This window comes from Corvus moneduloides, chromosome 9, assembly GCF_009650955.1.
Source record: "Corvus moneduloides isolate bCorMon1 chromosome 9, bCorMon1.pri, whole genome shotgun sequence".
Taxonomy (NCBI): Eukaryota; Metazoa; Chordata; class Aves; order Passeriformes; family Corvidae; genus Corvus; species Corvus moneduloides.
Window position 1 is genome coordinate 30,233,509 of NC_045484.1, and position 21,297 is coordinate 30,254,805.

At 47.3% G+C, this 21,297-nt stretch overlaps 1 protein-coding gene across 15 annotated transcripts in view; it reads right to left on the reverse strand.

Moving 5' to 3' along the window:
* Window positions 1-312: 312 nt before the first annotated feature.
* DOCK7 (dedicator of cytokinesis 7) overlaps window positions 313-21,297 on the reverse strand; it is a 92,592-nt gene continuing 71,607 nt past the window's right edge. For 4 of the 15 annotated variants that reach the window (XM_032118612.1, XM_032118609.1, XM_032118608.1 and 1 more), the window contains 18 exons: window positions 20,563-20,659; window positions 20,103-20,120; window positions 18,177-18,273; window positions 17,452-17,586; window positions 16,679-16,831; window positions 16,039-16,197; window positions 15,673-15,773; window positions 14,554-14,746; window positions 13,995-14,138; window positions 12,924-13,055; window positions 12,344-12,358; window positions 7,041-7,175; window positions 6,086-6,175; window positions 5,033-5,269; window positions 4,202-4,345; window positions 3,346-3,452; window positions 2,211-2,378; window positions 313-847 (listed from right to left, as the gene is read on the reverse strand). In XM_032118612.1, the coding sequence (XP_031974503.1) occupies window positions 805-847; window positions 2,211-2,378; window positions 3,346-3,452; window positions 4,202-4,345; window positions 5,033-5,269; window positions 6,086-6,175; window positions 7,041-7,175; window positions 12,344-12,358; window positions 12,924-13,055; window positions 13,995-14,138; window positions 14,554-14,746; window positions 15,673-15,773; window positions 16,039-16,197; window positions 16,679-16,831; window positions 17,452-17,586; window positions 18,177-18,273; window positions 20,103-20,120; window positions 20,563-20,659 (2,168 nt within the window). In that variant the 3' untranslated portion in view covers window positions 313-804. The remainder of the gene's footprint in view (window positions 848-2,210; window positions 2,379-3,345; window positions 3,453-4,201; window positions 4,346-5,032; window positions 5,270-6,085; window positions 6,176-7,040; window positions 7,176-12,343; window positions 12,359-12,923; window positions 13,056-13,994; window positions 14,139-14,553; window positions 14,747-15,672; window positions 15,774-16,038; window positions 16,198-16,678; window positions 16,832-17,451; window positions 17,587-18,176; window positions 18,274-20,102; window positions 20,121-20,562; window positions 20,660-21,297) is intronic. The other 11 variants (XM_032118614.1, XM_032118606.1, XM_032118615.1 and 8 more) reach the window with 6 other exon arrangements.

Sequence of the window (21,297 nt, forward strand, 5' to 3'; positions counted from 1 at the left end):
CTAAATCAGTTTAGTTCCATGGACACTGCTAATTCCAAAGGATGAGGAGATGCTGGGACTTCCCAGCTGCTGGAGATGTCCATGAACACACAGAAGTGAAGCTGAAACTTCACCACATGGACTGAAGGAGCTGAAGCGGTACCAAGCTGTCCCTCCATCTGCTGCTGGCTGCAGATGGAGTTATTTTTGTTTGCAGCAAAAGAACAGGGATAATAAACAATCACCACTTGGTTAATTAATGTTACCATGACTTACCTTGCTCTGAACCTTTTCCCCAAGGATGCTGAGCCCTGAAGTCCAATGCACAGGGAATTAAAGTGTAAACATTCACATATTTAATAGTACCATCAAAATAACCATCATCATCACTACATTAAAAACTTCCAAAATGCATTTGCGTATGCTCCTAATATAAATTAAATATAGGAACTAAAAGTAAATAAATTTAACATTAGGTAATGCTATAAATAAAGGTAAATGCGTTTAGTGTACCTTTGAGTCATAAAAATGCCTTAAAAAACAGGATAAGTTTACAGCTCATCACCAATACTCTGGATACCACTGCCATGATTTTTTTTTTTTTTTTCAAACATTGAGAAGTCTACATTTGACAATTCAGAATGATTTTTTGGCCACTGAACACTTTGATGGAGGAAGAGGTGTGTGGGATGTCCAGGATGAAGTCCAAGTTTTATTTCACAATAAAACTTCTTTGATTCCCAGCGCTGATAACAAGGCTCTTTTTCTTTTCAAAACCTTAATTTTTTAAGTGCTTTTTTTTTTTTTTTTTGGTTTTTAACTCGTTTAGATTTCCATTTTGCGAAGGCTCATCCTGCTGAAGGAGTCTCTGAGGGAGAGAAAATACAATGATGAGCTCAGATTTTCCATGGTGAAATAAGAAGCCTCAGCAGATGAATGACTCTGAATTGATTTCCAGTATCTCCTAGAGCTGATTACTACAAAAACTAAGAAACTAAGTCCACTGGCATTAAAACTCATTGTTTTTCCAATGGATTGGGTTTGGGTTTGTATCTGGGATCATCCAACTGCCCAGAAAACTGACAGAAGTACACAGAGAAGCAGCACAAACCATCTGCACAACTGAAACCTTATTTAAATCTGAATTTCAAATACATCCCTAAAGTGGATTTTGCCAGGAATACTTGGAGTTGGGACTCGATGATCCTTGTGGGCCCCTTCCAGCTCAGGATATTCTATGATTTTCAGGATATTTTATGTCATACCTGTATTAGGCTGCCTGCACAGGCTGATTTTCACAAGATTAGGTAACAATTACCACACCAAAGGCACTGGTGGGGAGGGAAGTACTGCTACTCCCACCATCCCAGCCAGGAAAAGCTGCCAGGGAACATCTGGGACACAGTGCATGACCTGGGGAGAGCTCAGACCATCCCAATGCTCGGCAGGGAAGGAAGGGCACCTTCCTGCAGCACTCACAGCCACAAACCACCTCAGGTCAGCTCCACAGACATCCAGCCTTGTCCTGCTGCCAGGGAACTCCACAGAGATGCCCAGGTCACAGATTCCATGGAGGGTTCCTGCAGGGCACCACCCCTGTTCCTGTTCTGGGAGCCACAGCCTGGCTGCAAAGTGGCTGTACCCAAATTCCACCTGCTCATCCACGACCTGCCCAGGGAGGTTTTGGTCTCCCCATCCCTGGAATTTTTCCAGACCAGGTTGGAGCACCCAGCTCGGGTGGAAGGTGTCCCTGCCCACGGCAGGGGGTGGGACTGGACGATGTTTAAGGTCTTTCCAACCCAAACCCTTCTGTGATCCTGTGATCCCCACTGGGGTTTTTACACAAAACCCAGTCTCCAGCTTCCCGGTCTTTCAGCACAGAAGACACCAACAATTTTTCCCCCTGGAGTGTCTGATCCCAGTTTCACTGGGAATAAAGTCCTGCCACACTGAGGGTGGTTTTGCATCTAAAAAGAATGGGATGCAGGATGGAAACAAATAAAAAAACCAACTGTCACAGCTGAGGAACAAAAGGAACGTTGCAAACACCACCTACCACAGCTGCTGGGAAGGGAATGTGCTCTCAGGAGGGACAGAAGGGAAAAGGGATGGGCTCAGCCAAAAGAGCCAGGACTGAAAACAAACGGATGGCGCAGGATCCTGAGAAGTTCAGACCCCACAGTTTCACACCCTCCTTTCTCTGTGCCCCAACAGGAACCCCAAATATGCACCTGTGGCACGTGACGGGCAGCACTGCCTTGTAGAGCTGCGGGATCTTCCTGTTGATCAGGGGCTGCAGAGCCTCCTTGAGCCGGTGGTAGTTGCGCTCCAGCTCCCGCTGATATTCCTTCTGGTCCGGCCCGATCAGGCTCTTGTTCTTCCTCAGGGCATCCTCACACCTGCAAAACAAAAACCCTGTGAGAGCTGGGCACACAGAAACACCCCCTTGCTCCAGGTTTGTTAATCCAATAGTACAAGAACATCCATGCTGGCCCTCTGGGACCACAGGGTCCTTCATCGTGTCTTTTGGTAATCAAGGCTCAGCTGAACCACCTGGTGTCCAGGGGCAAGGAGAGGGAGTCACATCTCCAACTTCCATTTCACTCCCAGAGTGACAACTCCTTTGTTATTGTCATTTACTGTCCAGTTACATTTATCCTCTCTGAAGAGAAATGAAAAGCCCATCTCCACAGAGCCACTTCCAGTCCCAGTGGATTTAAAGATGGATGGAATCAGGAGAGATTAAGAAATAGCAGCCTGGGATGTTCGTCAGGAACTCTTCTGCTTGCAAAGATGCAATTTAAATAAAGGGTATGAAAACAACTGTATCAGCAAAGCCATTTATTTCACAGGGGAAAACTATGCTGCCACTGGATCTATTTGCTTACAACATTTTAATTTCAATTGTTTTGGTGTTTTTTTAATTTCTTGGTGCTTGTAAAAGATGCTGGACTGAGCCTGCAGTTTGCATGACACCAGGAAAGTAGAGCAGCCAGCACATTTCTCTGGGGAATTGTGCCAGCACCTCTCCACTCTGCTTGGAGAAATTCACTTCAGAAAGAAATTTCATCTCCGGGACAGTCCAGCAGATCCTCCTGACCCTGCCAGGCTGGGAGTTCACTGTGATTCCTGGGACACTTCACAACTGAGCTGGAAGCACCAATTCCTTCCTGATAAACAGCAAAGCCCCTGCGGCCACGGAGCAGCAGCACCAACAGGGAAGGGCTGGGCAGGTGAGGAATGAGCTGCACATGGAACCTGGGCAGGTGGGGGACACCAGGACAGCCCAGTGTCACTGCACGTGCCCCTGCCTGGGGTGGCAGCAGCCACTGCAGCTGGCAGGTGCCTTGGGGACCCTTTCCATACCTTTTTGTGAAGTCCTTGAAACAGAGCCGGAGTTTGTTGTGGTGTCTGAAGAGCTTTGGGTCGTTGGGGATTTCAGACAAGAAAACTTGTGCAACTTCTAACGGTCCCTTTAGGAGAAGAAGGGGCAAAGTGAGTTTCTGGAAACTGTCTGTCATATCCAATCGCTGGAGAAAGTTCAGCCACATAGAAAACATCCACAAAACACATTTCCTTACACAAAACATCCTGAAGAGCTGCAGCTGGGAAATGTGATGTAAATCACCAACCTCAGTGACAACTGAGTCTCTTTCAGGCCTTGCTTTGTTTTATTTAAAACTCTGCTTTTGGAAAACAGTGTGAGAAACTGCACAGATTCTCCATTTGTTTGCCTTTATAAGGACTCCTGACAACGTTTGCTCAACTCACTACTACGGCAAAGTTTAAACAATGCAGATGGAAGCCAGGGAGGGTTTGCCAGCACTGCAAACTTAACCCAGCACTCAGAACTCCAGCTGATTTTTTTCCAGCTTGTGCACTGTGCTTTACTCAAGCTCCTTCAGCTTTTCCTCAGTTTTTCTCCACTGCTTTCCATTTTGTTGGAAACCCACAGCAGGACACAATCCTGCAGAGCCTGGCTAACAAAGGGAAAGCAATGAAACTTGGAGGGAAGAGCAGCAGGCAGAAATAATTTCAAGTGCCAGGAAGGAGCAGTAACTGAGGGAGGGATGTTTCTTCCCAGCCACTTTTCACATTTTCAGGACTCATACAGCAAAATCACTGAGAACAGCTGGCCTGGACCTACCAGTGACCTTAAACATCCCACAGACTCAACAGGGAAAAAATTCCAAGGGAGTCCAGCTGGGACAGTGATCCTTACCTGATTCACTGTGGTACCTACTGATCCCTGCAGCACCATCTGCAGCATCTTGGGGTCTGCAGGGTCTTGGTGGGTGGCAAAAGCCAATTCCTGTGTTTTCTTTTGCATGTCCTCAATGGCAACTTCAATGGGGGTCAAAATGATCTAAGCAAGAAGCCAGAACAGGATTTTTATTATGGCTGAGCTTGGCAACTGGGCACAGATCTTCAGGAACACCCAGGTCACAGTGGGGTGGCACCACAAAGAGGTGGAGGACACCAACAGGACTGACAGGACTTCAGAAATGCATCATCTTGGTTCAGTGGCATCAAGAAAAGGTTTGATTTTTAGAAGTGTTTCTGGGCACTCCAGTGCTATCTGAGATTTTTCTGAGTGGCACATGTGTCCCTTTGGGTCACTGCAGGGTTCCAGCACTGCCAGTCCCTGAGCACCGTTCACAGTGTCCCAGTGACCACATCTGACCTTGCCCACCCTTGGGAAATGAACACAACCTCCATTATCACAGAATCATGGAATGGTTGGGTTGGAAGGGATGTTAAAGCTCCCCCCATTCCACCCTCATCACAGGCAGGACACCTTCCCTAGACCAGGCTGCTCCAAGCCCAATCCAACCCAGTCTGCAGAGCTCTCCAAGAACCCTGCATGTACCAGGTCTGGAGGTGGTGGGGCAGATGCACCCTTAGATCAGTCTGGGCTTAGTTTGGGTTGAACAGGAACAGCGAGAAGTTCCTAGGAACTCCTAAGCTCCTAGGGCACGCTTGAACTGGAGCTGAAGGAGCCTCCTGCACCGTGCAGCGCTGGGCACTGCTCCCCTCCAGGCTCTGGCCTCACCTCCTCCTTGTGGATGACGTTGATCCTGGTTTTGATGTAGGGGAAGGCGTGGGAGGTGGTGAGGATGGTCTTGCGCTTGAACTGCTCGTGCAGGTCGCCGTGGGCGCGGCCGTCCAGCGTGAAGGGCGTGCAGTACATGAAGCGCCGCAGGTTGTAGTTCTTGTCGAAGTAGGTGATCCTGTCCTTCATCTCGTACGTGTCAAAGTAGGGCTCCACGTACGTGATCTGGATGTAGGCCTGCAGGGACAGCAGGGAAGGTGCTCCTCAGCTGCACCGTCCCCGCTGGATCTGTGTCCTCCCAACGCCACCACTGGACAAACCAGCGAGGGCTGGGGTTTGCCTTTAAGGACCCCACCGACACTGGAGGGAGCGCGGTGCTGGGAACGCTCACTTTGTGGGCTGGGTAAAGCACAGCTCGCTGTCCTTCCCCTTTCCTGCCCTTCACATCATGGAATGCTTTGGGTTGAGAAGGGACCTTAAAGCCCATCCAGTCCACCCTCACCACGGGCAGGGACACCTTCCACTATCCCAGGTTGCCCCAACCTGGCCTGGGACACTTCCAGGGATGGGGCAGCCACAGCTTCTTTGGGCAACCTGTGCCAGGGCCTCGCCACCTCACAATGAAGAATTTCTTCCCAATACCCAATCTAAACCCTTCCCTGCCCCGAGCCACAGTCCTGTTTCCCAGGCCTGCTCCTGCTCTTCCTGCTACACATAAAGCACGTGGCACAAGGGTGACAAAATGCTGGAGCTGCACAAAAGCCAGGGAACGGCACAGCCCCTCCTTCCTTGCACCCAGCAGAGAAAGGCCAACACAGCCCAGGCCTCTGTCCTTCAACCTCCTCCCCTTCCCACCCACCACTACCAGCGCAGGGAAGGGAGTGGCCAATTCTCCATCCCTGTGCTGGATCTTCCCAAACTCTCCTCCCAAGCAGCCACAAGATGCTCAGCACATGGATTTCGTTGCCCACGTGGTGAAATTCAAGGGAGATTTTGTCCCACTACATTTTCACCCATTCAGGACTTGTTCTACACCTGCACTTGTGCCATTACCTTGTTGGGATCAAGTTTACATTTGTCCACAGGGTTGGAGTCCTTGATCACTTCCAGAACATCTTCCCCAAACCGTTCTCCATAAAATCCCTACAATCAAGAAGAAAGCAACTGAAAGCAAACATCAAATGCAGCCCTGATGGGGGCTGGGGGACAAAGGCACATTCAGGGGAGGTGAAGCTCCACATGCCTTTCACAGAATGTGATCTGCTGAACCCAGGAGAATTCCAACAGTCACATTCCAGGGGCAACGGGAGAAAACAAGTCCTGGAAAGCAGGAGAGCTTTCCAACAGTGCCTGGTTCTGAACAAGGCACTTGGGTTTGTTTTGTGTCTGTGAGCAACTAAAATGGGTCAGTTTGGCATCTACTGGTGCTGAAAATGATAGAACTTTGTAATCATTTTAGTTAATGGTTTTAATTAACTTTGAAATGAATTGGTTTAAGCATAACATACATATATATATTAATTATAAATAGTGTGTTATTCTTAAATTACTCTTAGCCAGCATTTTGCAAAGATGTCATAACCTACTTCTGCAGGAGCACAGCCTGGGAAAATTAATGAAGCTTTAAGTTTTGATAAACTAACTCTGCTATGCTTCAATGAACAAGCCTGGGAGAGAGAGGGATTGCTGAGGTTGGACATCTGGAATGTAGAATTTATGGACCACAAGGACATTTTGGAGAGACCAGAAGATAAAGAAGAGACTAACACAGACTCATCTTATGCCTTGGAAAGACCCTACTGGATGAAGAAGATACTGGAAACACCACAAATTCTCAAGAAGAACCTCTCCCTGATCAGGGAATTCCTCTCCTCCCACAGAGGTGGCACCAGCAGGAGGACAGGAGATACTAGCCCCAGCTCTGGGACACTCAAACTGCTTTTCCAAGGGGCTGCACCTGTGAAACAACTGATGGAAACCAGTTAAACTTCCAGTTAAACCCTCTCACCTCCAGCCGATGGGAGATTTCAGCTAACTTGGTTATTGCAGGCTCCTTGTAAACAAACTCTTGCTCATCCAGGTCTCCAAACTTAGTTCCATAAAAACCAACTCGGAAGTAGGTGCCAAACATCCTCTTTCCATCCTAGGGATGGAGAAACAAGAGGTTATTTCAGGGTGGGGACATGCACACCCCCAAGCACAGCTGCAGGCAGGCTCCTGAATTTATGCAAAATGAAAAGAAATTAAAAAACAAGGGAAAAAAATCAGAAAGAAAGAAGAGAAAGAAAAAAACACACCTGGAACTCAGCATGGATGCATTTAGCAGCAAACACCACAACGGAATTATAAACTAACATGGAATTACATGGATCAGTTATGACCATTAGCCCAACCCTGCAATGACTTCTCCCAACCCAGGAGGAGCCTGGAGGTGCCATCACGGAATTATGGAAAGGTTTGGGTTGGGAGGGACCTTAAAGCCCATCCAGTGCCACCCCTGCCAGGGGCAGGGACACCTTCCACTATCCCAGGCTGCTCCAAGCCCCAATGTCCAGCCTGGCCTTGGGCACTGCCAGGGATCCAGGGGCAGCCACAGCTTCTCTGGGAACCTGAGACTCACCACCCTCACAGGGAAGAATTCCTTCCCAATATCCCATCTAAATCTATTCTCTTTCAGTTTAAGAAGCATCAGATGTCTCTGAGAGGCAGCCAAAGGTAAATCCCTGTTGGGATCATTATTTGAGGCTCTCCAAAGCCTGTGCAGAGACCCTGCAGGGGGGGTCAGACACCCCTGGAATCACCCAGCATCGATTCCCCCCAAATCCACCCTCCAGGAATTGCAGGGTTGGGCCCAAGTCGATGACCAGTTCACTCACACACACACGAGTGCTTTTTAACCAGCATTTCAGCTGGGAGGTGTTACACTCTCTAGGAACTGTCTAGGAGAGAGGGCCAAAGTCACTCCTGGTGAAAGCAGATGCAATCCTGTGCCATGTACCTGCTTCCAGGGGAGCCAGTGGTGAATTTGGCCCCGAAACGCAACAAAAGTAGAGAAACAAGAAAGATTTTTTGCTGGAAAGGCAACGGAGAAAATCTGATTAAGAGAGAGAAAGAGAGAGAAGAAAAATGCTTTAAAAATTAAACACACCTTGCTTTTGTTAAAGAACTCACGCTGCATGCACAAACCAGGGATGCCTTTCAGCAAGAAACTCCAAAATGTTCACCTTTACTCTCGTGACAAAGTGAGATGCAGTTTAGGACACTCAGTGTCCCTGAGCTGGGTTAGATTTTGGCTTCAAACAGCCCTTACAGGTGTCCTGGCTGCCAGGTTTTATTTTAGTATTTTGCTATGGCAAAACTGATCTCTTGTGGTGATGGTGAACACGATCTATGGAAGGCAAAGAGGATAAATAAGCCAAACTAAAATTTAAAAAACCCTTCAGGCAAACTCCAGACTGAAAAAAGCACAGGCATGGCCAGCCACTGCCTTGGCCTGGCTGGAGGAAATTCTGGAGCATCCCACTGGACATGCCTGAGGTCCAAAAACTTCCACTTCACAGCTGAGCTCTGCCCTCCTGAAGGCACCTGGGGTGAGTAGCAGCCCTCATCCCAAAAAAGCAACACTTGGCTGTGTCCAGGCTCCCTGGCCCCTGCTCTAGCCTGTCCCTCTGGGAATCCTCTTCCAGAGAGGGGCTCTTCTCCAGCCCCACTGCCAGGGGTTTCATCTCAGCACAGGATCCCAGGAGCCCGTCCCAGGGTGGGAACTCCAGCTGCAGAGCTATTGCTGTTTTACTGGATGTGGCCATTTCCCTGGATTCCCTGTCTTTGCCCAGTGCCCCTCCCTCTGGATCCACGCAGGATTGAGCTACTGAACCCTTTTTCCTCATCACTACCTTTTCAAAGCCACAAGCCTGGATAACATCACCCACACTAAAATCCCTCAATGCCCAGCATGTCCAGCTTCCATCTCACTGTCACAGACCAAAGGCTCTGACTCCAGGGCTCCTTTCTCAAAGTCCTTCCCAAGGCAGCACCTGGTGGAAGGTGGGGTTAGAACCTGATGCTCTTTAAGATCCTTTCCAACCCAAACCATTCCATGACTCCCTGTCTGCCTGGGGGGAACTGCCACATGGATCAGCTCCCCAGACCCAGCACAAGGTTTGGGCATGCTCCATGGGGAACTTTGTGGGATCCTGCCCCAACCCTGGCACAGGGTGGTGGAGGACACACTGATTTCTAATTAATGAGCTTTTTCCTTCTTCCTTGGCCAGGGGTTTTCAGGGTGTGAAGCATCTGCAGAACCAGATCCCTACAGGTTGAGTTTTTGCCATGGACGCCTGCCCAGGCAGCTCCTTGTTACAGGCAGGGTAGAAATAACAGGGGAGGAAGAGGATGCTGCCTGTTGATCAGGATAAATCACTAAGGAGTTCTGCTGGCATTTACTAAATCCATAAAATAATAGTTTTGGGGCATTGGGGAGCCCCAGGAGTGGCAGAGCTGCAGGGAAGCCCTGTGAGATTCCCTGTCCCTGTGTGAGGGCAGCTCCCAGCTCATTCCCATGCAGACCCTGGCTTTCCCTGGTAAATCCAGATGCTGAACCCCAGTTAAAGGGACCCCAGGGAGAAGAGCCAGCAGTGAGGAGCACTGTCAGCCCCTGATGTGACTCATGCTGGGAATCTGTGCCTGGAAGCAAGGGAATGGAAGCAAATCCATTTGGGAGAAACACCTCCAGACCACTCCATGCCTCCCAGGGACACTCAGGAGCTGCCAGTTCCCTGGGATGAGCAGAGCTCAGCTCCATGCCTGGCATTAGGGATAGGGGATGGCTCCATACTGGGATCTCTGAAACTCAGCCAACACCAAACCACTTCCCAACCACAGCAGTGGAAACTGAACAAGTAACTTAATGCTCCATGGTCTTGTTTCTGGCAAGAGCTAAAAATGCAGGTATGAGGGAGGAATTATTAAAAGCATTGTATCTCCTATTATTTTATCAAAAATAATAGGACTTTGGGAGGAGAAGAGAATGAAGGTGAACACTGAATAGCCATCACACAACTGGCAGAGCAGGTAACAGCCACCATGACTTATGAAGGTTCATGATTTGTTATTATGCATGGTAAATACCTTTCCAAATTGCTGGGAATAAAGTTTTGGGGTTATTTCTTGCACGCACACAAAAAGCTTTGCCAACAAGATTTGGAGAAAAAAAAAATAAATCAGATGCAAGAGGAATCATCTGCTTCCTTCACCAAGACAGCAGCAGCTGCCTGAAGGGTGTAGGAATAAAAGCAACACCTTCCAAATGCAGAATCCAACCATCTTTACCAAACTCAGCACTGTTGTTTTTCTGCTCAATTTTAACCCAAGGTCCTTTACAGTGCTGCCAACTACTACAAGTCTTCCAATATTGATTTTTTCTGGGAAAGGATCAGCTCCTGGAGTCCTGTTATTCACTGGCAACCTCCCCCTGCACAGCTTAAAAAGCATTTTTAAATACTGATGGTGCAGCATGAAAAAATTTTTTTCTTAACTTTCCTAACTGGAAAGCAAACCAACAGAATGAATTTAATATTTATTCCATGAATAAACACACAAAGCCTTTCACTTGGTGTGTTTAAGGAGAGCTCAGGAATGCTTTGGTGTCAGACTCAGGACACTGCAATGCTTGTAGTTGGCAACACCACACTTCTTGTGCCATGAGGGGGGTGTTGCTGTTGGCATAGCTCTTTGTTAAAATGAAATTGGGGGTTCCACAGTGTAAAACAAACAAAAAAAAAAACAAAAAGGGGAGGTGGGGGGAAAAGGGGCAGAGAAAGGGAAAAAAAATTCCACAAGTAGGAACTTACCACAACAGACAATAGTAAGAGTGGGGAGGAGGGTCAGCAACCAGGGCGATAGAGGAGAAAACAGAAAGTATTTAATTAGGGAAATTCCATAAAACAAACAAGCAGCAAATTGGCAGCAAATAAATTTTAAAATTAAAAAAAAAAGGGTGAGCATCCATTAAAATATTTCAAATAAGGGAGAAAAAAAGGGCAAAACATGCAACAAACCTGAAAGCTACAAAGCACAAAGGTCAGAAAAAGTGTGGCAATGAAGGAGCACGATGACAGACGAGAGCTGAACCCACGGTGTCTTTTACCATGCAGTAAAACATGACCAAGTGGTGTTAGAATCATAACCAATGGCAGGAGTCTCTCCAGGGGTCGATTTAGGGGCAGAATAATAAAATAGATGCTCACAGGCCTTGTTGGCTTGAACACATTTACATCATTTCCACACCTAGGACAGGTTCTCTGCTGTGCTGCTGTGTCTGCCTGGACCTTCCGTGGGGACAAGGGGACGAGTTCCAGGGCCAGCCCTGAAGTGTCAGGGTTTATTTTAAGCTGCTCCATTTCCTTTTTTTGCTAGGCTGGAATTAAAACTGACATGCAGACATCACCAGCCCAAATTATGTCCCACAACACCAAAGGTGTTTGGTTGCAGCCTCAGTTCAGTCAGTGTGTGGTAGAAACCTGGAGGGAGGTGGCCCAAAATGAGCTGCCTGATCCACAGAAAGCAGAGAGAAACTGGAAAGATGAAGCCTAAACAAATAACATCATATTCACAGAGCTTTTTAGTGCTTTCTGAGACTTCTCCATGCTCATGCACCCACTGTGCCAACTGGACTAGGGCTGGAGTCAAACTGGCCCTGCAGATTAATCAATTGCTTTGTCCATTTTTAACCCAAAAGCGTGGTTCTCGTGGTGTGTGTTGCAGAACTGTGAGCAGACAGCCTCCTCAAAAACCCAGGCAGAAAAACTGGCCCCAGTTAACACAACTGAGCCCTTTTCCTGCCAGATAAACCCCTACATAAATTGACTGAGAACAGAAGGAAGCAGTTTCTCCTCTGAGATCAAAGGTGCACCTGCAGCAAACCAGGTTTGTGTTTGGTACCTCTGAGCATTGGTGCTTAAATCGACCCCTGTGGGTGGGGTGAAAATATGGTATGGAGGGATGATTTTCTGTGTCAATGCTGATGGAAAGAAATATAAACAAATTGTAAAAACAAACTAGTGATGATACAGTGGCTCATTCACCAAAGAACCTCATTAGTGGAACACGTCAGCATCCATGCACTACCTACAGCTGCTTATGAAGAAATTCCTACTACAACCATGGTTTATTGGTATTTCTTTGGTTAATGAATTGTTTTAAACAGCAGACAGCAACAGAAATACCCACAACTAGCACATGTGGGCAAGCGTTGGCGTGAGTCATCTGGAAACTCAATTAGTGTTCTTTGCTAACTAAGATGGAGTTACCTACCTCCCAGCCAGTACTCTGTGTGATAAAAAGTAAAAAGGGCATGTCACAGAAACCAAAAAAAGAGTTTCAAAGGCCAAAACATGACCAGCAATAACCCTGCAATGGTTTCAATGGTTCTAAGTCATCATGCATCCAAAGCAGCCTCCTCTGGCCCAGCACAGCCAGGCTCTCACCAGCCCTTAAAAGCTGGTGGCTTTTGCACCATCCAAGTTTAGAAAGCTTCCTTCAATTATTTAACCACCACATGAACAAACAAATAAACCCCCCAGCATTTCTGGATGTTACCTACCAGGCTAAAGGCAAGGTACAGTGGGTTTTCCCAGCATGCAAAACACAGTTTAAAAGAACATCTGAAAGGATAAACTGGAATTTTTAACTCTTGGGCAGTCGTGAAGTTACAACAAAACTTGGTATGTGATGTTCTCTCGTGTTAAATTCCAGAGGGATAAAACCTCCTGTTAATGATCCCTGTATTTACTGTGGATCATCGTTTGACAATTCTCCTGGAATCATTTTCCTTGCACTGAGCATTTGAAGTCCCTTCACAATTCACCCTGCAGCTGAAAATTCAAGCCGTTACCTGGTGAACAATCTTGCTGAATGCTTCCTGCAGTTTACCATGAATTGTAGACAACTTCTTGGCATCTCTGTTGGCTTCATGAATAGGAATAAGGACTTTGTAAACCTCATTAACTGCTTCATACATGCCAGCCTACAAAAATAAGGCCCATCAGATTGCTCCATCAATTCAACAGCCAGAATTACACATACAGCATTTAAATGATCAAACTGCAAAATGAAAAGGTGGCTGAGACACCATTGTGGGGCAGTCACATCTTTTCTTAAAATGTACCCAGAGATAAATGGAATAAAATCCTCAGTTACCCCTGAGACCAAGAGCCTGCTGTGTTACACCTTGCTATTAGTAATTAAGATCATTAACACAACCAGTCCTGGGATATTTTGGATGGACACAGGCACAAATGCACAACAAGCTAAACAGGATCCTAACCAAATGTACGGGAATTAAATATGGAAAAGATTAAGTGCACAGCACAGCTTTTTCTGTGCAGGACATCTCCAGCCTGTGTGACTTCTGCATCCACTTCTGGCACTCCAGGAGAGATGGACTTTGGAAAATCCTTAGGATCTCTCTCATGGAGTGGGTCCAGCCCACTGTGGGCAGTGACTGTATAGAGTGGCTTAGCAGGAATTCCAGGTTTTTGCCCTGGAATTATTGCTGCTTGCACTTAAGCCCAGTGAATGACACTCCATACTGTGTAGTGGGAATTAATTCACTTGTTTTCCTTGGCCTCTGATGGATGCACTGGTGGCAGTGCATCCACCCTGGTCACACAAAGCTCTCATCCCACTCTTTTTGAAGAGAGGGAAAACCACCATGGTCTTTTTTCCCATTGTGAACTCCCAAACGTGCAGTGAGGAGGTGAAAGGCACTGGGAACACACCAAGGCCTCTTGCTCCCAGATCCCACCCTTGGCACAGTTTACTCCAGAGGCCTTAATTAGAACTCCAAGTTAAATTAAACATTTACAATACAATTACACACTCAGAGAAAAAAACATTTTACTTCCTACTGCCCAGCAGTGTGAGGTTGCTGGAGAAGGGAGGTAAAGAAATTAAAGTCTTCTACCATGGAGAAAGATGCTGCAGCCTGTTCCAGCAATCCCACCAGACCAGCTTCTGTAAAATACTTCCCAGAACAGATTCCTTCTTCATCTGGGGACACAACATCATCAGAAACTGCTGACTCTTCCAAAACATTGGAAGATATGTTCTGAGGAGATAGATTAAAATACATTTACTCAATTTAAACGACACTCAACACTTTCAGTACTTTGAAAGCCAGCTGATTTGCAGTCAAATACTGGAATTTCTACCAAGGTGGCCTTCTATTTTCATGAAGTATATATATATATAAAATACAGCTTTCTATTTTTGTAGAGTATATATGTAAAATATAGCTTTCTATTTCTGTAGTGTGTGTGTATATATATATATATATATACACACATCTATTTTTGTAGAGCATATAAATAAAATACACATTTCTAATCTCACAGAGCAGCATTTCATTCACACAACAGAGTGAGCACGGTTTCGGGATGTAAGCACAAGGACACCCAGCACATGGAGACACTTTGTACCTCAGCAGCAAACCCCAAAAATCCCTTGGAGAGGATAATCCCCACCTGAAATGTAACACAGCCCACAGGGAGGTATTTCCTGTCCTCCAGCATGCTCAGGTACTCGGCCACCAGGGCTGCTGAGTGCACCAGGCACTGGGCGGACTCGGCGTGGTTGCTCCTCTCAGAGTGCTTGCCTGCCATGTTCTGCAGCCACGTCAGCCGCAGGTCGGGGGAATTCTGGTAGCCCTTGGCAATCCTGAAGGAAGAGAAACCCTCTGTGACTTCATTCCCTTTCCTTCTGAACCAGCACAGCCCTTCAGCATGGTTTTTTCACACCACATTTGGTCCCCTCTGCTTAAACACCAACCCCCCTCAGTGCTGTCTCTTCCTGAGACAAGAAGCTCTACAGATGGGAAGTCACCCTAAATTACAGATTTTTGAGCCAGTTAGTGGTGGGGGAGCAGTGGGGGATGCTGAAGCTCTTGACCAAAGTCCATGTCTCACCTGAGACTGGTAGCAATCCAAAGGTGTGGGACAGTCAGAGCACACCTGGCTGGCTCCCTACGACAAAACCTCTGCTGACTTCTAAGAAGCCTTTCAGAGCCATTTGTGCAGAAATTTGGCACTTGGGAGCTTAACATGGCTCTGGAATATCTTTTGCATAGGGAGACCATTGAATGTACCACCAGAAAGCCTTTTGGGCAAGCAGGTGCTGGAAGATCCCCAAGTTTTCCCTGAAGCAAGCAGGGAGAGTTCTCTCTACTCAGGTGCAGGAGGAGATTTCCAGGGATGGCTGGGGAATGAAACTACTTTTATCCAAGGTAAGCTGCCTAGATGCCAAACAAAACCTATCAATACCACATTCAAACACAAAAGACAGGCACATACGGGTCTGTGAGCAGTGAGACCCAAAAACTCCTCCAAAATCAAGTCTTTCAAGTGCCCAAATGTGCAGCATCTGAGCCCAAATCTAAACAGCCAGTAGCTGTGCTGTTTTCAGGTGACACGGGATCATGGCAAGCAGTTTAAAACAGGATTAAGTTCAAAGTAAAATAATTGCTAATGAAAAACAAGCAATCAAAGCTCACAGCAACACAAGACCTCCAGGAGTGCAGGAGGCACCAAGCCTTGCTCAAGCAAATGGAACACTGACATCTCCTCTGCCTACAGTGCCAACTCTACCTGTACATCAGGTCAATCAGCATTTCTGGATCTTCCTGGTGCTCCTTCATTTTAACTGTGTCTGACAGGATCATATGGAGGTTGAACACTAAATCCTGGACCTGTGAAAAACAAGCTGTTGTGAAGAACTGGCAATGGGAATTGAGCTACACATTGGTATGTGAGGAACGTGGTCACTGAATCTTTGAGTGTTTGTATCTTGTCAGAAGTAATCAAAGACCTGAGTTTTATGTGACTAGAAGATTAAAAAAACCAAAAAACAAACTCTTTTCAAGGAATGCATGCAAACTCCAGTTCTAGATGGAGGTTTAGGCACAGCCTGTTAATGAATCACGTATTACTTGTCTTGTGGTTTATGTCTTTTACCTGGTCAGGAAATGTTGTCTCCCTAAGTTCCAGATCTTCTTCAGCATACGTCAGAATAGTCTTAAGGGAACGTCGCAGAAATTCTTCATTGAAGTTCTGGGATGTCCCCACCAGGGATGAGAGGGACATGGTCACCTGCATCTTCACTCTGGCAAAGTTCTGCAACAGAGATGTTGTTATGGTATTTCAGCAGCCTGGAGACAGTGCAGTATCAGTGCTTTGGTCATGGCACCCTCCTCCTGACCTGACAGAAAAAAGAAAACTGAAGTTTTGCTAGAAAGGCTGTCTCAGAGCAGTGATTAGAATAAACCTGGTGCTGCCAAACTTCATAACCTGATGATTATTTAGTTCCAGGTAAAGGTTCTCCTGCAAATATGTTAGTGTTGTCTCCTTCCACATGGTCTCCTCTCACACACCCTGGACAGGATGATGCTCTCATGATACAGCCTCAATCCCAGGCAGCTGCTTTTGGTTTGGTCAAGCCTAAAAACTGGATTCCCGTTATCTTTGGTGCTGTCAATCCCCCCACAGTCCCTGGGCCCAGAACCAAGGTGTCTCCCAGTTCTGTGAGGGACAGTACCCAAAGCCAGCAGCCCTCAACCCCATTATCTGCAACAACCCAGTGAAGAGCAGGACTCACGTTCCCAATCTCGAAGTTCTGCCTCATGAGGAGGTACAGGGATGCACTGGCATGTGACCTGATGGTGCTGATGCTGCTGCTGCAGTGCCTTAGGAGCCTCAGGCACAGGTCTGCACATTGCTCTGTCTCCTCCTCAAACAGCAGCTCAGGGAACTGGAAAACAGCACAGGAGGAAATCAGTGCTTGGACAGGCAGGAATGAACACTTGGACAAACAGGCAGCAGTGAGGGTACACTGGAATAAGAGGGAGCCCAATCTCTCTGTTTTGAGGGGAGTGATGTTCCTGTGAATCATTCTACAGTAAGGCAAAACTGGCAGCACTGGAAGGCAACACATTTTACCTCCCCCCACAACTTGCTCCTACATCTACACCCCCACACTGATTTACATCACTCCCAAAAACTCAAGCTTAAAACTTAGAGCTTCTCCCAGCACACCTACAGAAACTGGGAAACAAATCCATTTGAAGTGAGATTTGTCCAGCTTAAACCCCACCTGTACCTTGTGCTCTCCACTGAGCAGGTGCCTCTTCCCACTCAGCACCAGCCAGCTGGAACCCACACCCCACCCAGGTTGTGAGAGCTGCACTTTTTGGTGCAGCTAACCCCAAAATGCAGAAATGCAGGTACTGCCCATGAAAACCCAGCCAGGCTACACTGCCTGAAAATTGATACTGCCCAAAATAACAACAGCTTAGGGAGGGGAGCCCATACAAAAGAAGAAACAGTGCCTTCCTCCCTCAGGGTGGATTTCAGCCCCCACAGGGGATTCACCTTTGAGACCAAAGCTCTCTGTGTGGCAAAGCAGTGCTGGAGGTAAAGGGCACTTTGGTTGCAGGCCATGCTGTGCAGCAGCACTTTGAGCACCCCGCCGAGGATGCTCTCCTTGGACTCCGTCACAGACACGGTCTGCAAAGGGAAACCAAGATTCCATGAGAAAAATGAACCTCCTGTGTGTGTGGGAGAGAGCAAACAGCTCTGACCAGATGCCCTTTGCACAGGGGAATTACCCACTCAGCTGGGCCTGCGAAACAGCCCCATTCTGAGCCAATCCCCAGGTGAGCAACACCTGATTCGTGGATAAAGCAGGTGGAATGGGGATTCTCTGTTCCCAGTGAGGCTCTGACCTTTGGGGACATTGTTCTACTAGAGGACAAGCCCATAGCTGGGCTCTAGCTGGGTTGTTCAGGCACAAAGTACAATCCTTGCAATTCCTGGGTCTCTCTGCAGCTCAGAGGTGGATTTGGGAAGTATCCCCCTGCCTGCTCCCAGCCCATGCCCAGGAAATCAGGGGACAAAGTGAGCTGAGCACAGAACCAAGAGGCTGACCTGGAACCCAATGATCTGAGGCAGGTTTGGGAACCCCCCTTCCTGCTGCAGCTGAACAGCTCTCTCAGCACTCAGGCAGCAAGGAGCAGCAGGGAGGTTTTGTTTAACAAAGTGCTGCCTGGCCAGGTGACTGTAATGCCATTACATCTCCATTTTCTTATCAACCTCACCTGTACAACTATCTCTAGAGTATCCAAAATGATCAGGTTGGCTTCTGTTGCAAGATTCCCATCGATGAGAGCCTCATGTTCTATCTCTGCCCTTGACCTAATCAGAGAAAACAAAGCAGTAAAATTACTTCCTGATTAAGAAACAGACCTCTGTATTTTCCAGTCAAAAATGTTCTCTCACTAGCAGGAAACTCCCAGTTACTGTTTGTATATTTATCACTGGACAACACTACAAGGGTATTTCAAAGCACCCACTGAGAAGACAGGAAGGAAAACTCAGTTTTTTACAAGTACAGACTTACAGAGGCTTCACGTTCATCATGCTAGGAGAGCTCACACTGCTCTCTGACACTTCATTACTCTCCCAGGAACACAACAACAGTTTAGACCCCAAGTCCCACTCCAAAGTGGCTCAGCAGCATTGTTAGGCATGCGACAGCACAACCAGGAACAGGACATGTGGCTTTATGCTGCAGGCTGTGGACACACGGTGGTGCTACATGAGCTGGGAACCTGCACTCACGCTGGGAGCAGCCCAGTGCAGCCTGCCAGGGTGCAACCTTCTCTCTCCAAGCTACACTGCATTTAATCCTCAAAGCATAACTTCCTCTCTGAGGAGAAGGTCTCGGTTTTGCTGTTCCATGCCAAGCACTCGCTCTCCTGGAAAACTTTGCAAAGTCCAGACACCCACTCACACCTGTGGCTCCAGGAATTCAGCAGAAGCCAGCCCTTTCCAGTGGCACCAGCTGCACTGGGCAGAGATCCAGTGCTGTACTGAAAGAGCCCGACCCTGGCCTGCCCTGCCACAGGTGCCATCTCTGACAGACTCGTACCAGGCCAAATCCCAGCAGAAGGGTGACCAAAATCCCAGAAAAATACACAGAAAGAGAGAGGAACTATTTGGCTCTTGGAGCTGTATTGCAGCAGCCCTTCCTGCCACACTTCACATCCTCTGGGAGCTGGGTCACACACCCAACATCTCCAGGATAGGAAGTTTTGGGACCTGGCCCCACATAAAATAATTTCATCTGCATAAAATGACAGCAGCTGCAAGCTGTGCACAGTTCTTGGGGTGAAAAGTCTTGTTTATGGGGTTTCAAAGGGCCAGGCTCTACCTACACACACAGGACACAGCAGACCCAGTCACAGCAAGCAGGGGTTAGAAAGCAGCTCTGGAGAGTTTTATCTAAGCAGCTCATTTTGTGAGGTGAGACACCATCCTTTGACCATCAAGGAATTCCACAGCTGTTAAATGTGTCCGTGAGGTCCTTCAGGGAAGGGGAGGGCTCAGACCCAGTGCTGGCAGTGAACTGATGAGTCCTTCAGGCCAAATTTTAAACTGACATGACTCTGGAATTTGTATCTACACCATTTCATCAGCAGGTTGAAATCCCCTGGTCTTTCCCAATGACTCAACAGGACTGGAGCCTTGGACAAAAATCCACTACTTGTCATAAGGAGAAATTACATTTTTGTGTGGGGCAAAGCAACTAAAAGCTGTGAAGAATTGCTTTCTACTCCAGGGAGAGTCAGTGTCTGCAAGAGTAAAATTTGGCCTGATCTCCATCTGGGCTCTGAGGATCCCATTCCTCAGTTTCTTCAGAGCTTCACTTGGGCTGAGATTGCTTTCCTAGGATAAGGAACAATTCTTTTGCTGGGAGGATGGAGACTGCAGGTTGCAATTTGAGGAGACAGAAAACGTGCACAGCAAAGCTCAAACACAACTCCTGAGCCCTCCAGATTAAACCACACCAAGAGAGGGAATTTTCAAGGAAATGGGTGTAATAAGCCAAAAGAGCTCATTCCAGTCAGTTGCACACACACACTGAGAAATTCTGCCAAGCATCACAAACAACGCTGTGATGATTGAGTCTGCAGATGTACAAAATGGCAATTTATAAGAACTGCACACCAATGCTACAGTACCTGGCTGGTTTGTGGCTTCTAAAAGCACAGCACATGTGGAAAAACAATCAAAGTGATGGATTAGGACAGGAAAGGAAAGCGAGCTTTGTGAACTCCAGAATGCTCTTATGGAATAAAGGAAATATGACATGAGATATATATGCTATCTGTGGAAACTGTTAATGGATCTTCCCTCTAAATTACAGCTTACGGCAGGGTTTTAAGAAAGGAATGGATTGCATAAATCTCTTTAAATCTCATTTGAAAGTCTAAGGAAGCATGGGACAGTGGAAAGGCAAAGAGTTGGGAGGGCAGTGTCGGAGTAAAAGCTCTTTGCTTTTTTTTCTCCACAATGCCAGCCCTGTCCAACCCAGTGGCACAAGGGCTGAGTGGCTGCTGGCAGTGACCTTCTGTGGGGAGGGGGGCCCTGCTCTCACAGGCCCTGGCCCATGGGTAGAGCAGAAGGATAAGGCAGAGTTACTTGTCAAGCTTCTCTGTGTTCTGCCGCCAGTGAGTCATATCCTTTCTCCACCTCAGATTCTCTTGACTTCCAAAGGCGCTCCCAGAAGGGCTCCTCTCTGCAGGAGAACAGCAAAACAACAGCAGTCAGCTGATGCTCATTTCTGCTGCACGAGCAGCAGCTCCAGATCTGCTCACAAGTGGCAGGTGGCAGCAAAGATGACCTGCTAGAGCCTGAGGCTGTGGCACTCACCCAGGATGTTTACACGGCCCTAATTCTATCCCTGCTGAGTGGCATGAGACACAGAGAGGCAGCTGAGACCCTCACTGGTAAGAGGAGTCCCTTCCTTGGACTGCACGAGAAGCCTGAGTGTGCCAATCCTCAGCATTCCAACACTGCTTTCCTCAGCTGGCACCCAGAAATGTTCTAAGAGTGTTCCAAAGCCCCCGTTTCCCACCTCACAATCTTTTGTTCTCATTGCTGGGAGGGCAGGGGAATTTCAAGTAATACAGACAATCTGTCCACATTAAGAAAAAAAATAAATGTTCTCATCTCTCTGAAGTGATTCCTTAATTATGACTCTAAACTACCTATCCATCTTAGCCCACAGTGACAGGCTCGTGTATGGCAGAGCAGGAGACAAAACCACAGATCTGATTCTTGTCCTAATCCCTGGGCCACCCTTTGAATTTGAGTGTTCATAAAAATTACTGGGTTTTACAAACAGTAAAAATCATCAGAAGGTGCCTGTTAGCC